General features: G+C 36.5%; 1 protein-coding gene across 1 annotated transcript in view; it reads right to left on the bottom strand.

The window, feature by feature from the left end:
• The window catches only part of PTPRR (protein tyrosine phosphatase receptor type R), a gene marked incomplete at its 3' end in the record, with an annotated part of 234,267 nt that overhangs the window by 22,718 nt on the left and 195,575 nt on the right, over positions 1-15,974 (bottom strand). Inside the window, exons 9-11 of the mRNA XM_084255015.1 lie at positions 11,176-11,255; positions 10,595-10,732; positions 1,114-1,224 (exon numbers count right to left, since the gene is read on the bottom strand). Coding sequence (XP_084111141.1) covers positions 1,114-1,224; positions 10,595-10,732; positions 11,176-11,255 — 329 coding nt within the window. The remainder of the gene's footprint in view (positions 1-1,113; positions 1,225-10,594; positions 10,733-11,175; positions 11,256-15,974) is intronic.

Below are 15,974 nucleotides of genomic sequence, written 5' to 3'. Positions count from 1 at the left end.
GTGAAAATGTAGCCATGAAATTGGGGTATATTGTATTTCCCGTTCTTTGGACCTTTCTAACAAGTTAATAAAAGCAAGTTATTATTTTATATTCTATTATAAAAAACCAAGTTATTATTATATTTATGATTATAAAGTTAACCAAAGTAGGAACACTTGATTTTATATTTAATACTCTTAATATTCTACTATTCTACACTCAGCTCAAATTCCAGTTTTTAACAGCTTCGAGGAATTTCAGTGGTAAATTTGCTGAAAGAGGTCACTGGATTGGAAATGTTGAGTGAATATTCATGCTTATGTCAAAGTGTCTTGTTGGGGGTCTAGCTCTGTCTAGACACTTGAGGAAGAACAGATTCCTTTAAGAGCCTACCTATCTTGAATTTTCCATTAAAAACCTCAGTGCAGCTCTGCCTCTGATTTCTATCTTTCTGTGATGATTTTGTCCCAGCTGTGAGGTTCTAGATAAGACTGAAATCTTTGGCTTGATCTCTAGAAACAAAAATAATACCATGGCAACAGTCTGCAGCATCTGCTCTCAGAAATTAAATAAGAGAATTTTTCTATGATGTAATTTGGTCTGGGGAATATCCCTATAAATTACTGTCACTCCAAATTTTGGAAAATCTCTTCAACACTTCAGGCTTGTCTTGCCTCCCACAGCCACCCACAAACACAGATTTTATCTTTTACAGTTTCTAGTCCTTTCTTAAAGCTGCTTAGACCAAAGTGACATTAAAAAAAACATGGTAAAATCTCCAAGGACATGCATTTAGTCAAAGGAGTTCAAAAGGTTAAATCAGAGATGCTTTATTTATGTAAATTTAGGAGATCATAACATCCTAATTTAATAATAGTCAATTAATAATAATAATAGTCCATTTCCTTAATGCCTATTTATATTAATTTAATCATTCCACGTGCTAATAGTAGTTGACAACAAAAGAAATACATGAGGGAATGATTATAGTTTCTCTTTAAACTTAACATTATTTAATTTGTTTAAATTGAATCTGTAGTACTTAATAGGATAAATACAATAATTTTGAAGTAGAAATGTAATTCTCTAACATCACCTGCTTTTGGAGATAAGCTATGACTTCATAATCTTACCTTTAAGACAAGGTTTCGAATAGTGTAGTTATCACATTCATTTACGCTGATAACCAGGACCTCAACTTTCCCATATATTCCTCTCTTTTCTGGCCAGTATAGTACACATTTCTGGAGGACAGGAAAGAAGAACACAGTAAATATGAATGATTTTAATTGGCCTTGGACTGATTCTCTCTCTCTCTCTCTCTCTCTCTCTCTCTCTCGTGTGCACGTGCATGTGTGTGCATGTGTCTGAATTATCTTTTATATATCTCTTGACTTTTTTAATTGAAGTCAAATTGGTTTAGCACTGCATATGATTTAAGGGTACAGAATCCATATCTTAGATGTATATTATCACACCATGCCCACCACTAAAAGCAGCCACAATTATCCTTCATTCAAGTATGTCAAGAGTTTTTGTTTAATTAATCTAAGACATCAAGTATCAATTTTTATAATTCTGTAAGTGAATTCAAACCACTGAGTTGCACATTTTAAACTCCCCAGTGGCACAGGGGGTTGAGCAACATGCTGGAAGCTGTCCACAGCCCCTGCAGCACCAGTTTGATTCCCGGCCTGCCAGGGAGATACCCACAAGGCATGGCAGACCTCTCCTGTCTCAACCACTGCTTCCCTCAGCAGTGTCTTCGGTCTGTCTGCCTGTTGTGCTCCCTACTCTGTCTCTGGGGAATTCTCTCACACTCCTGCACCGCTGACGTATAGCCCAGGTTCTTGTATAAATAAATAAAAATAAAAAAAATAATAAACTGATGCCTTCTATGGTATATAATTTATATCTCAATAAAGTTGTTTTTTTAATAAAACCCAGTATTCACATGTGCCTGTCAAATATTAATGCTTATAATTCCATCCAAAGAAAAATAAAGGCAAAATTTCTGAAAACTACACAGAAAAATTAAGAACTAAATTAAGGAATTAATATATAAATATTAGAGTTTATCATGTGATGTCTAGAAATAAAAGGAATATGCATAGTAATTGAGGCCAGTCACTTCCCCTGCCTCATCAAACCAGTGTCTAATAAGAGTGCTGTAATGGGTCAGATGGCATAGAATGAAGTTTCCCTTGAATATAAAGCAGATGTAATGACCATTAATACATCCATGTTGCCTTTTTTCAGGTCTTTTCACCAATGGGGTCAACTGAATTAAATGTGTAACAAAAGTACTTTCAAAGTATTTTTGTAATGGCTCTTCTTTGGATGGTTTAATAACAGTAAGGACAATTACACTGCAATCAAGGCAAAGTAATACGGTGGTCACTACTCTGGAGTTAGAGAGTCTGACTTTGGTTCAAATTTTGGTTTCGTCACTGTTTAGGCTCTGAATCCATAAGTAAGATATTTAATCTCCCTGGCCTCAGTTTTCTTCAGATTTAATACATGGAAAACACTTAAGACAGAAATCTGGCATACAGTAAGCAGTCAAAACATATTATTATTATCATAGTTTACAAATACTGGATTACACATTTTTTCTTCTAATGTGATTAATTCACTAGCTATGCATTAAATCATACATTAAATGTATGTTGTTATAATTATATCCAACTTAGCTTATGAAGAAAAAAATAACAAAATGAGATCGAAGTAGACATATAAACTCACATTATTTATTATTTTGCCTTTTAAACAACTGCAAAAGAACTCTTAGTTATTTTACCAGAAATTTTAATGGTTGAAAATGTAAAGTTGAAAGTTGATGTTAATTTTAGAAATATTATTAAAATTTCACTTACTTTCTTCCAAACTACATGCACATTTATAGAGAAATCCCTCCACTCATTCCTTCAATTGGGACTCTTAGTATCCAGGACACTTGTTTTGTCACATTTATGTCAAAGGTATGACCACATTTAAAATATTAAGTACTTATAGATTCAAAAGAACAGCAAAAGAATCATAATTACAGAACTAAAGGAAAAGACATGTAAATAATCAGAAAAATATGTCAGGGCTCTATTTAATTAATGTACCAAGAACTTTACAGAAGAGAGTGACAAGGAAGTCACTTTGCCTAGAGGAATCACTGTTTCTTCCATCCATTAAATAAAAACACACTTGCATCCTCTATTTTCTGGTCTTTTTCCAAATAAAGTAAATCATTCCCCCTCTATTTATGAATACATGCCACCCTACATCCAAGACTGTTAGGCAAACAAGCTAGAGGCTTACTACTCTGGCTGACAAAGTGTTAACATTAAGAAAATAAACATTTAAAAAATAAAGAAATTAATTTCCCTCCTCATTTACACTTGGCACATGTCTAAAATCACCACCCTCCTCCCCAACCACCATTTGTTAAAGGTAATCATACTAACCAATTTGCCTGGTTTCTTTCAATGAAGCATCAATTATTTCGCCGAGAGACCCGAGCTATTGTGTATCTTAAAACCCCTGCCTCTCGGATGAATCCAGGAATAGTGACAAAGAATCTTGAGAAAGGTATTGAACAAAGACAGAGGCTTTCAGTGGTCCAGCAGTGCTACGTGCTTCATTGTCCCCCATCAGACCTGAGCTGCAGGCCCCTCTTTAAGAAGGTGGCTCTTGAAATTGGTAGGGAAAGCTGCAAGGCAGGAGCGTAGCTGGCACCCCGGCTCTTAACAATACTTGAACAGCTTGTGCACCTACTCGATAAATGGAAGCGCTGCTTGCTTCTCTCCCAAGCTTGCTGGGGCCCTCTTGAGTGTTTTTCTTGACTCTTTACCAAAAATGCAATTGGCAGCCAGCTCAGGGTAGACAATGCAAAGTGACTTGTTCATTCAGACAACCCTTAATTAGCATCCCATCTCCTTTCTGAGATACAATAGCTTATTTTTACACACTGAATACATTTTCCCTTTTTTAGGAGAATGTAGAAAAAGGGACCAGATAAGTGTGGGTGTTTTTGAATACGAGGTGGGGAAGAACGGCAAATGTAGTTGCTTCTAAGAGCACAAGTTCAGGTTCAAATTATTCTCACCAACAGCTTTTTAGGGTTTTAATATTGTGGTGCTAACAATGATATGAAAAAGGCAGAAAATGAAAGGAAGGAAAATGCTCTCTTGCAGATAACATTGTGAAATCACACTTAATGCCGATAATTAAAAATAGCAGGCTAATCTAGCAGAGTGTAACCCCAAATCATCATTATTCCACTAACTGGGCTGATCCTTTCACTAGAATTATCTATGAATTCCAAGAATTCATAATTTGGAGGAAAAAGAGGTTTTCACAGGGACACATATCTCTTTTGCAAATAAACAGGGAAACTTACTGTAAAGATTCTGGACAATAACCAGTTCTTCCTAATCAGTATTTTATAGCCACAGTAGAATGAAATGCAAAACAATGCAAACTCATATTTTTATGATATTTCTTCCCTGTTGACCCTCCCCCTCACTCCAACTGCATTAGGCTATTTGTGTATTAAAAAAAAAAAATAGAAGGAGGAGGTCTAACTGTGTTTAGCTACCTGAAAAAAAAAAATTTTAAGTTACTTGCCTTTTAAATTCTGTGCTTTTAAAAGCAAAGGAACTTTGTTCTATGAAGAACATAGAAAAAGAGACCAGATAATTGTGGGTGCTACAGATAATTGTGGGTGCTAAAAGATTATAAAGGTGTGGGTGATGGATCACCACATAGAAAGTGGCTCTAAATAAGCAAAAAGAAGATGCTTGGGTTCATTTGTGTGACATTAGCATCTAGTAGGCATAGAATGAGCCAGGTTTTCTACACTGTTAGGCTAAGTCACCAAGTAATCCTTCATTTCATGAAGGAAAAAATTTGGTGTCTTATGCTGTGGTCAACAGTGAATTGTCTGCCTTCTAATATCTTGCTTCTTCATTTGGCCTATTATGTTGGGGTAATGAGTAATGGAATCAAACAAACCGGAATTAAAATTTGGACCCCATCACTTACTAATTTTAAGACTTTAGGCATATGTCTTAAGTTGTTCTGGGTTTAAGTTGTTCATAATATAAGGATAGTAAAACCTATTTTGTAGAGTTAGAGTGGAAATGAGCTGAATTGATATATGAACTGTGCTTAATACCTACATTCAGTAAAAAGTTGGCAAATATCTTCCATGTAATATGATTAACACCTATAGCTACTTTTCTTCTTTCTTGGAAAGGATGAGATGGGCAATGAATCGCTTCCAGAGATAGTCTGAGGACTTTGGAAGTGTGCAAGTTCCTGTTTTCACACTGATCTTCTAACTCCAGCTTTAAAGGTTTTGGTCATTCTGTCTTCTCTAGTAATGCAATAGTTTATGTTAAATGACTTTGAACACTGGGTTTTCAATGTTCTCTTTCAAAAGGAATTCCTTTTTTGAGATTTGTCTAAATGAAGGAACTCTAATTTACCAACAATAAAATCACTTCTCTTTGTTACAATATAAAGAAGTGGCTTTTCAGCTATAGTTTAGGGTCTCTTTTGTATATTCTCATTTTATAAAAAGGGAATAACTATGAGAATATTGAGATTATTAAATAGGACCTCCTGGTTATGCATGTATTTATTAGAAAGATTTGTGAAAACATAAAGCCTGGGAATTTCTAAAAAAAGCTCCATCTTTTTTTTTTGGTGGAAATGATTTTTGTCTATTCTAAACAATGATGCTTAACACAATTGAAAGTTGGCACATTTTTGGTAAACACCATTTTCCTGGAAGCCACATTTCTTTTGAGTCAGATTTTTGAGTATCATTTTGATCTGTAAAACATCAAAGTTTCCTCTATGGTATTATATTTACATTTTGGGAAGGCCTGGACAAAAGGAATTTTAATTTAATTAGTAATTAATAATAACAAGCAATAAAAAATGTCAAAGTATTTAATGGACTATTTGGGATTATGACTGGCTACAGGAAAATGCACACACATAGAAATCATGTAACATATTTGACTTTGATAATTTCCGGAAGATATAGTCCCAACATTTAAAAACACAAGTAAGAAAAAAAAAAACTTTCTCCTATTTTGGAATTATGCAGTCAAAGAGAAAAAGAAAAACTTTAATCATCCTTTAATGTGGGTAATATTTAAAAAAAAAAATTTAGTTTTCACCAGATCCACTTGACTCTCCAAGTGGAATGTGAATGAAAGTGGCACCAACAGGTTAGCTGCAAGTATGATGCACTTGAAATATAAGGAACAAGATGATCTCCAGTCTTTTGCAGATGCAGAATGGAGAGTTCTGAACATTGTTAGTGAACCAGCTCAGTACCTGTTCGAAATACACATTCAACTCACACAGTGGTTCTGATAGAATGACAACCTTGGTCTTGGGGATGGAGAAGAATAACTGTCTGTTGGGTCTTTGGCATATTTACCAATTGCTTATATCATCCCTATTATTCTAAAGATATGTCACATACCACTCACCCTCCAGGGAATGCCTTCTGACAGATAATCTCAGCTTCTTTGGCTGACAAAACTGATTCAAATGTAAGTTAAAGTGCTAACGTCAAATTTCTGACTCTTTCTATAAGGGAGAACAAACCTCAGAATATATCATAAAATTGAAGGATTGAAATGCTCAAGATAAAAAATTTTAACTTTCTTTACACAGTTACTAGCACTAGAGCAAAGTGTTTCACATATACTTTGCCAAGTGTTAATTCTTAACAAAAATGCAACACTGACAAATAGGTCATGTTTTTTGTGGAAAACATAATTTATTTCAAAAATTTTACATATACATATACTACACCAGTACATAAAATACTTATACTATATTAATACATAAAGTGTTGGTTTTCTATGATTTTAGTTTTAATAGAAGGAATAGAATTAGTCAGGATTTGATTGTGCTTTGAGAAAACATTTATGTTGTGACAATCTATTCAGAAAGTTGTTTTTCTTTTTTTTTTTAAGATTTATTTATGCATACTAGAGATGGGGTATAGGCCAGAGGTATGGGGGGTGAGAGGATTCACCAGAGACAGAGTAGGGAACAGAACAGGCAGATTAACCAAAGTGCACTGCTGAGGAGGAGCAGCGGGCAATGAGGAGAGGTCTGCTGCTCCATGTGGGTTGCTCCCTGGCGAGCAGGGGATCAAACTTGCGCTGCAGAGGCTGTGGACAGCTTCATAGGTTGCGTCTTAACCCCTTGTGCCATCAGGGAGGCTCCAGAAAGTTGTTTTTCAAATCCAAGTGAGGCAGGTGTAACATGTTCTGCTTAGGTCTAGGAAATATTGCTAAATCCTTTATGAGGTTGTTTGGAGTCCACAAAAAGTAACTGATCAGTGCCCCAAGGATATTTATTTAGGGGATTATTTGATAACACAGATGATTTAGGGGATGATTTGGTAACACAAATGATAGAGAGGGAAAACAAAATGAACACTAATAAATGAAGAGAGATTCCTGAGGTTAAGTGGGAGAGGAGAGGAGGGCAAAAGGGTCAAATGGGGAGAAGGAATGGTGGGGGGGGGGAATCAATCCTGTTGAGGCTTGACTATTTCTAATATTTTAATTTGCATTTTCTCCATTTTTATAATTAATTTCTAGTTTTGCCTACTTTGGACTTTTAAAAAACCAATGTTTGTCTTTATTAATCCTTTTATTTTTCCCTTGTATTTCATTAATTACTGTTTTCATCTTTACTATTCTGTCTTTACTTTGTATTTATTCTCCAATTTTTTTTACTAAGTCAGTTGCTCTGGTCATATTTATTTCTAGTACTCTGATTTGCATTTAAATCTTCCTAGTCTCCCTTGATAGTAACTTTTCTTTGTCAAGTTATTTTACATTTTGTGGGCTTAGTTACAAAGACTACAGCCTATTTTTACAACTTCTATTTTAATTTTTTTGTGGATCTATTTGCTGCTGTTTCTGATTATTTTCTTATGTTGCTTTATTTAATCACATATCTCATAATTTTGACATGTGAGTTAATGTTTGGCTGGGATGTACCTGTGGAAATTCTGTGAAGTGTATGCTAATTGCAAAGGCATCTAAAAAGTTTTTCCCTTTGTTTTTTGTAAAGTGTCACAGAAAGCTACCAACTCAGTATTACTTTTTATGTTCATTATGGCATTTCTAAAGACTCAAGAGGCTTTTTATTTATCCCACAGAAAGGTCAGACTTAGATTAATTTCCTGTTGTACTCCTATTTTGGTAGGCAGGTTTATTTTTGTGGTTCACCTTTCACAGAAGTTGCAGCCATTACGGGTCTCGCTTTATGGAAGGCCTCAGCTCCAGCTCCTGGTTCCTGTAAATCCAGTTTGTCTCCAGTTCTATTTGATCACTAAAACACAAGTTAACCTCAACTCCCTGGTTTTGGTCTGTGATTCAGGTTTCGACCACTGTGATTTTCTCTACTTCTTTTTTTCGAGCTCTGCTATCTGTGCTATTTCACTTTTATCCAATATAGCTGGCATTATTATAGTGGGAGGTTTTTCAGGTTATCTACCTTGATATACTATCTAATTGCTCGCTCTATATGCATATATGTATATGCACAGAGAATACATCTTTTAAACTGGAGAATCTTTTCCTTTGATAAAGAAAAAATATCAAAGATTTTAAACAACTGTTTAGAAATTGCTAGTGGACGTTGATAGAGCGATAATGTGTATGTATGAGAATATGAAGGGTTATTAATTACTTAGTTCAGGCTTTCATGTAAGAGTCATAGAAATGTATTTATTTAGTAAGCCATATAACTAATTAAGTATGTAATTTACAGGCCAAAAATATACTTTAATTCAGGATACATTTTAGAAAAAATGCTTCACTAGAAGAACCAACAAAAATTTAAAAACTTCTAAGTTACTATTTGTGGGCCTGGATTTTCTTGATTAGCTGAGGGATTATATTACATTCAAGGATTATACTAACCAAAAGGGTGTGAGGGTAAATTCAGTTTTCTGAAATTCTTATTGTCATACCTTGGTAGAATAATTCTGACAAGAAAACAAAAGTACTGAGTAAATCAAACTGAATTATCCTCATAAGATGCCCTAAAATATAAGCAGTACCTAGGATAGCACCCTTTGGAAATTACACAATTTTTGTTTTTATGTTGCAAAATGCAGAATGAGTATTATGTAAACAAGATAATTAGTAAAGATTGCTAGTATGGAAATAGGATTAAATTTTATCTCTTTATTGGATTTTTATCTCTTTATTGGATTTTTAGTATGTAGATAATGAGAACTTTGCTGGGTTTAGGCAACTTCTTCAAATCTCACTTTCTTAGAGAGGCTCATCCCACTTACCCTATTAATACTGCCACTTTTTGCTCTTCCCCCTCACCCCTCTGTCCTGCTCAGCACACCCAATCCCCTCATCCTGCTCTAGTTTTTTCTATAGCATTCCTCCATAACACACCTCCTTTATAATATGCTGTATTTCCATGAATTTATTATGTTCATTTTTTTTTTGTCTGTCTCCCCCACTAGAAAGTTAAAACTGACCAAAAGCAAGTCTCATTGTGCTTTGTTTGCTAATATATTGCCAACAACTAAAACTGATACCTGTCATACAGTAGGTGCCCCCAAATGACTTGGGTTATAATCAGCAGTGCTTATCTCTTTTTTCCCTCATGTATAATATTTATTTATTCAAATTTTATTTAAATTAATTTTTTTACAATGTCCCCATAGAATTTCCACTCCAACTCACCCGTGCACCATCACCATAGTCCCTCGTGTTCTTGCCACCCCCATCCTGGTCTCTTTCCCTCCACCTCCTAGGCAGAATGTCTCTGATTTGTAGTTGTCTTTTTATTGTTGTTGTTTTTTAAAGATTTATTTATTTTTATACAAGAGCTGGGGTGCTGGCCAGAGGCACATGAGGGTGAGAGGATTCACCAGAGATAGAGTGGGGAGCAGAACAGTTAGATGACCAAAATACACTGCTGATGGGAGCAGCATGTGCCCTAGGAGAAGTCTGCCTCACCATGTGGGAATCTCCCTGGCTGGTCAGGAATCAAACTTGCGCTACAGAGGCTGCGGTACAGCTTCACAGTGCTGCGCTCAACCCGCTGCACCACCAGGCAGGCCCCTGTTGTTTGGTTTTGTTGTGTTTTTTTAATTGTTATTACTATTATTATTATTTTTACCTTTGGTCCTTCATTTGGTTCCCCTATATTCCTCCTATAACTGAAACCATCTGATAGTTTTCTTTTTCCTTCTGACTTATTTCCCTTCTAGCTCCATCCATGTTGCTGCAAATGGCATCAGAGTGAGAATTCATAGCCCCTCATTTTCTTATTGAGCTATATGGGTACGAATTACAAACACACACACACATATCTATATATCTATATCTATATCTGTATATATATTATTGATTCATCTGAAAGAAAGTTACCACTCATGGAATAAAACCAATTACCATTATTTGAAGCACGAAGTGACCTAGTCTGAAGTATCTCAGAGTTTCCATCTTAAATCTGTTTTTAAGTACATGGCAATTTTCCTTATACAACATCTCTTCTGTTGCAACAGAAAATATATAACTTTTGGAACTTGGGTAAAGTTCATACCTCATTTTTTTCCTTGAGTTTTGTGATCATAACGATCACAGGACTGTCTTCCTGCCAAACCATCTGCCAGAAATCATTCACGGTGTTGATCATGGGGCCCTGGGTGGCGATGAACGCTTTCTCTTTGCCACCGTAGCCCTAGTTTGAGGACGGAGACAGAAACATTGGCTTTGAACTTCATGCCTTGCACTGGAAGTTTAGTTTAGGTAACAGATATTCAGAACAAAATAGCTCTGCTAGTCCAAAAGCAACACAGACTTTGGCAGCTTCACTGATTTTAGCACAATTCACAGGATAATCTTAGCAAGTCAAGTCTAGCACAGGCGTTTGCATTTGAGGGTTAGCACGCTCCATCCTCACCAGAGTGCCCATATAAAGCACTGCAACCACAGCCTCATGGGAAAAGGAGACTCATTGTAAAGGGCACTACCTGTGTTGATTGTGGCTAAGCAAATACAAAATGGCTTGCTAGTCATCAAGATAAATCAAATTAATCTACTCAGGAGAATAAAAGAAAACCAACAATTTCAAATGGTATATAGACATGCTCCTCAGAGGGAAATTTATATTTATTTACTTACCCTGATATAATTAGCATTAATGTAGGTGCTCAAAGAATCAGTTACATTTTTGGACTTTAAACACACTCTGCTGAGGGGATCTAATGAAGAAAACAAGAAAAAAACACGTTAATCAGATTTACTCTTCTAAGTACTGGAGAACACCAATAATTCGTACAGAGCACAGCTGTTCATTTGTATGTTGACTTAGAGGCTTGTATTAATGTCTGTTGTGGATGCACCTGTGTGTCTATCTCTTAATTCTTCCATGATGATCAAAGCACATTTGAATGCATTTTGACCCCTGTTCTGCCAGAAATCTTTCCCATAAACCTCAGATGATGGATTTATACTTTGTGTCATTCATTGATGGGTTTCTGATACTTGAACCCCTTCCCATTTATGCTCCCTTTCCTATTCCTCGGATTTGGAATCTGCTTTCCCTTCAGAGATACACTAGGCTGAATGCTCTACTTCCTACGTATTTCACTAGTTCATCTCATCCAGAGCCTCAGGTTCCAACTGACCACATCTTACAATCTTATGTCTCATCAGACTTATTGATTTCCCAAGGTGGAGGAGATTGAGTCATTGTGTACTGTGCTATCAGCATGGGGGTAGGAGGTGGTGCAAGTCAGGGAAAGAAGGAGGTTGCAACATAAACATTAATGACATCAATGAGTTCTCAGTCTGTTCACAAAATAGCCAGCAGTATTTGATTGTTTACTAGATGTCAGACTATATTCTCATAGCTTTACAGGTATTATGTCATTCAATCTTTATAAGTCTTTCACAATAGTAAATAATGAGCTAAAATAATGAGCTCCATTCTTTCCTTCAATTTTCAAATAATAAACCTACATAGAGAGGTTAAATGATTAGTCCACAGCCAAGAAGTAATAGCTTTGAACTCATCGAGTCTAACTCTAGAACGCACTTAGCCACTATGCTCTGCTGCTTCCCTAATACAAAGATGGCCACAGAAGTGGACAATTACAGCACAACTTGTGGGATCTTAGTGCTTGCACCATTTGTTTCTGGACTAACAACAAATGCAATGTTTTTCAGTTTCCATTTTCAGAAAAGTGTGGTGTAAAGATAGGGGTGTGGCATAAAGGACCCTTCTTCTATTCCCTTGTTAGCAGTAACTGTGATTGATCACATTCTCAATATAATGCAAGCACTAACATTTCCAAGTCAAACTCAGAAAAATCAAAGAGGAGGTGAGGTAAGAAATTTCTTCTAGAGGAAGAAATTATCACAGAATACATTATTAGAGATAATAAAAAATCTAATGCGATTTGGTGGGATCAAGATTTATTTCAAAAGTTTGTTTCATATATAATTAGTATTAAAAATAATAAAAACCACAACTAGTTTCAGAAAGAGACTAACTACCCTGTGGGGACAGTGGTGGTTTAAAAATAGAGCCACAAATTCTTTGACACTCCTCAAAAAAATGGAGACTAATTTCCCTTTCCTTTGAGCGTGGGCAAGAATTAATGACTCACTTCTAATAAATAGAATATGGCAGAAGTGGTGGTGTGTGATTGGGCCATAAAAGGCATCCTAGCTTCCTCCTTGGGCTGTTTTTCCTGGAGGAAGCCAACTTCCAGAGTACGAGTGCACTCAGGCATCCTTACGGAGAGAGGAGTGATGAGATGCTGAGGTCTCCCATCAGGAGCTTTGTGAATGCGCCTCCAGGGAAGCCCACTTACTGCAGCTGTGGCAGATGTCTCAACTGAAATCTCATAAAGACCCTGAATCAGAGCCACCCAACTGAGTCACTCTGACAGAAACTGACACAAAACACTGGACTGACATCATCATCGTTGCTTTCACTGGGGAGTCGATAGTTGTAGGAAATAAGTAGCTGACAGTGTTTAAGTCACATGTCACTAAATCATCATATTTCTACAAAGGTAATATTCTCTTTGTTAGGAAATGTAAATGCAGAGAGGTACAACCCAAATGCCCAAAAATACATGACTGGATCAAGAAGATGTGGTATATATACACAATGGAATACTATTCAGCAATCAAAAAAGATAAACTCATGCCATACGCAGCAACGTGGATGGAGCTAGACGGGATTATGCTCAGTGGAATAAGTTAGATGGAAAAAGAAAAATATCAGATGATTTCACTTATAGGAGGAATATAGGCGAACCAAATACATCTATAAATCAGAGACATTCTGTTGTGGAGGGGGAGGGAGAAGGATCAAAACAATGGCAGGAAGAGCACAAGGGTCTATGGTAATGGTGCATGGGTGAATTGGGGCTGAAAATTCTATGGGGACTACACCTGATGTAATATATATATTATATATTCTATAATATATTACATATATAAAGAAATTAATTAGATGCTTTAAAAAAAAGTAACTCACCTAAGGCCACACAGTGGCAAGAGGTAGTTAGGCTGGAAGTGGTGGGGACTGTTTGAGTCATAGATACCATCTGAACGAGCAGTTGCAGTACTAGACTCAGTAACACTGGACTCTGTTGGGACTTGGGATTTGAGCTTTTCGTCAGAACCCCCCTAGAAAAGGTATGCTTGAACAAGTGGCCCTGAAGCAGATGACTTTCTTTAAAGCAGAGACTGGGTTCCTGGCGAAGTGTCCAAGGTCAGCCTCATCATATGGAGCCCGCATTGTGCAGATGCTCTGGTGAAGTGAGCTGGCATCAAACATTCAAAAGCACTTTGTTGCCTTAAATTCTAAGGTCACTTTCCATCAAGAAGCTGAAAGGTTCTTTGTGGACCACATATGTTAAGTGTTTTTACCAACATTTACAAAATGAATTAAGATCAATGTGTCTTTTTATCACTTCTTTTATCTTGTCCACTCTGAGCCTCTTGAAAACAAGAATGGGGATTTTTTTATTGTCTCTATAAAATCTAGTATCTAGTACAGTGCTTTATAAAGACAGATGACCCTCAGTACATGCCAATGGCATGGATGTCAATGGTCCCTTTCATTTTTTAAGATGTCAGTTCTATGCATTCTCTCTAGCAACTGTTCTGTTGTTAGCCTTCTCTAGACAGAAGTTTCTGAGAGTTGATTATTTTCACTGTCCCTATGGCCTCATCTGTAATTCCCTTTTCTTCATACACACATCAGTCCATCCTAACCTTAGTCTTAGCAGAGTTTGCTGTTATTCATGTCACTAAACCCACTGAGCTCATTGTAGTCCTTTTCTTTGTGCCTTCTCGAACGCATTCCAAGTGGTTGACTGCATCTTTTTGGATTTATCCTTTCCCTTTGATCTCAAGATACAGTATTTTGGTTTTCCTGTTGTCTTTTCATTGGTCTCTTTTACATTTCCTGCTTGTTTCATCTGCCCCCTTTAATGTTGCTAACTCTAGGATTTGACTTGGCTGTCCTCTGTGCTCACTTGGCACTGCCTTGTTGGGTGATTGATTTATTCCTATAACTTTAATTACTATCCTTATCCTGAGGACTCCCAAGTATATCTCCAAGGCTAGACTACTGTCTTCATTCATAGACCATGTTCATCTTTTTCTTATTTCTTTCTATATAGCCCAGGTTTGTGAAACTCCACATATCCCATCTGTTACTTGTTGGGCATGCTAATGCACCAGAGCCCACATTTGAAAACAAGCTGTCCTATAGGATTTGGCCCACTGTGTCTAATCATATACATTTTGTCTAGCCTCCTAAAAACCTTCTGGGGTCTGTCTCATCTTCATCTCCCTATGACTGTCTTATTACACAGGTACCTGAATGTCCCAGGTAGTCTTACTGTATTTAGTCTTATTATTTTTCAATCCATCCTTCTCATAGTTGCCAAGGCTGTCTTTGTAAAAAAAAAAAAAATCTGATCACATCATTCCCTTGCCCAAATGCCATCATCCATGGTTCCGAAGTGCCCGTAGCAATATTCCCCTCATGCTATCAATAAATGATTGCTTCTCTAACACATGGAATCAGATCACATAACTTACAAATCAGATCATCTTAAAAAGGGGGGTGCCTCTAGTAATCAAGTAAATATGAGAAACAGAATTAAACAGAGTTCAATCACATTCTTTTTTACTGTAGGATTTCTCAGTCTTTATTATACTGATGTACTTTGTGAATTTCCAAGAAAGTGTTATATATAAACTTACTTGCCCGCTGCACTCATTTTATTATGAACACTCATCACCAATTCAGACAGCCAAGAGCAGTGTTGCTCAGTGGTTTTCTGTGATGATGGAAATGTTCTCCGTCTGTGCTGCCCAAACTGTAGTCAGTAGCCATGTGTGGCTAATGAGCACTTGAAATGTGTCAAGTAAACCAAGGAGCTAAACTTTTCATTTCATTAAATTTTAATTAATTTAAATTTAAATATATGTTGCCATAAGTGGCTAGTGGCCACCCTATCTAGAGGATGAAATCCAAACTCCTTATTAAGCAGGTGCAACAGTTCTCTCTTTTCCCACAGCCTCATCAATAGCCACTTTCCCCAGTACCATATGATCTAGTCACGTGGACCTACAGCACTCTCCCAAACAGTCTACATTCTTGCAGTGTTGATGCTTTTGTACAAATCATTCCCCTGCCTTCTCTATATAGTGAAGTCTTCCTCTTTCTTTAGGACTCAGTTCAAGAAATACCTCTTTTGGACGTCTCCCTGGTCTTTGCAGGCAAAATTAGGCATTCCGTTCTTTGCTTGGGTTCCCTGAGCTTCAGTTTTTTACTTAGCTTTAGTTTTTAACTTAAGATGTTGTGGTTAGACCCATGAGGGCAAGGGTTGCATTTAATTAACTTTTCTATCATTTGTGATTTCTGTTTGGTGGGTGGCTAATATCAG

Source organism: Talpa europaea (genome assembly GCF_964194135.1).
Source record: "Talpa europaea genome assembly, chromosome: 15".
NCBI lineage: Eukaryota > Metazoa > Chordata > Mammalia > Eulipotyphla > Talpidae > Talpa > Talpa europaea.
This window is presented reverse-complemented; position numbering and strand designations above follow the sequence as displayed.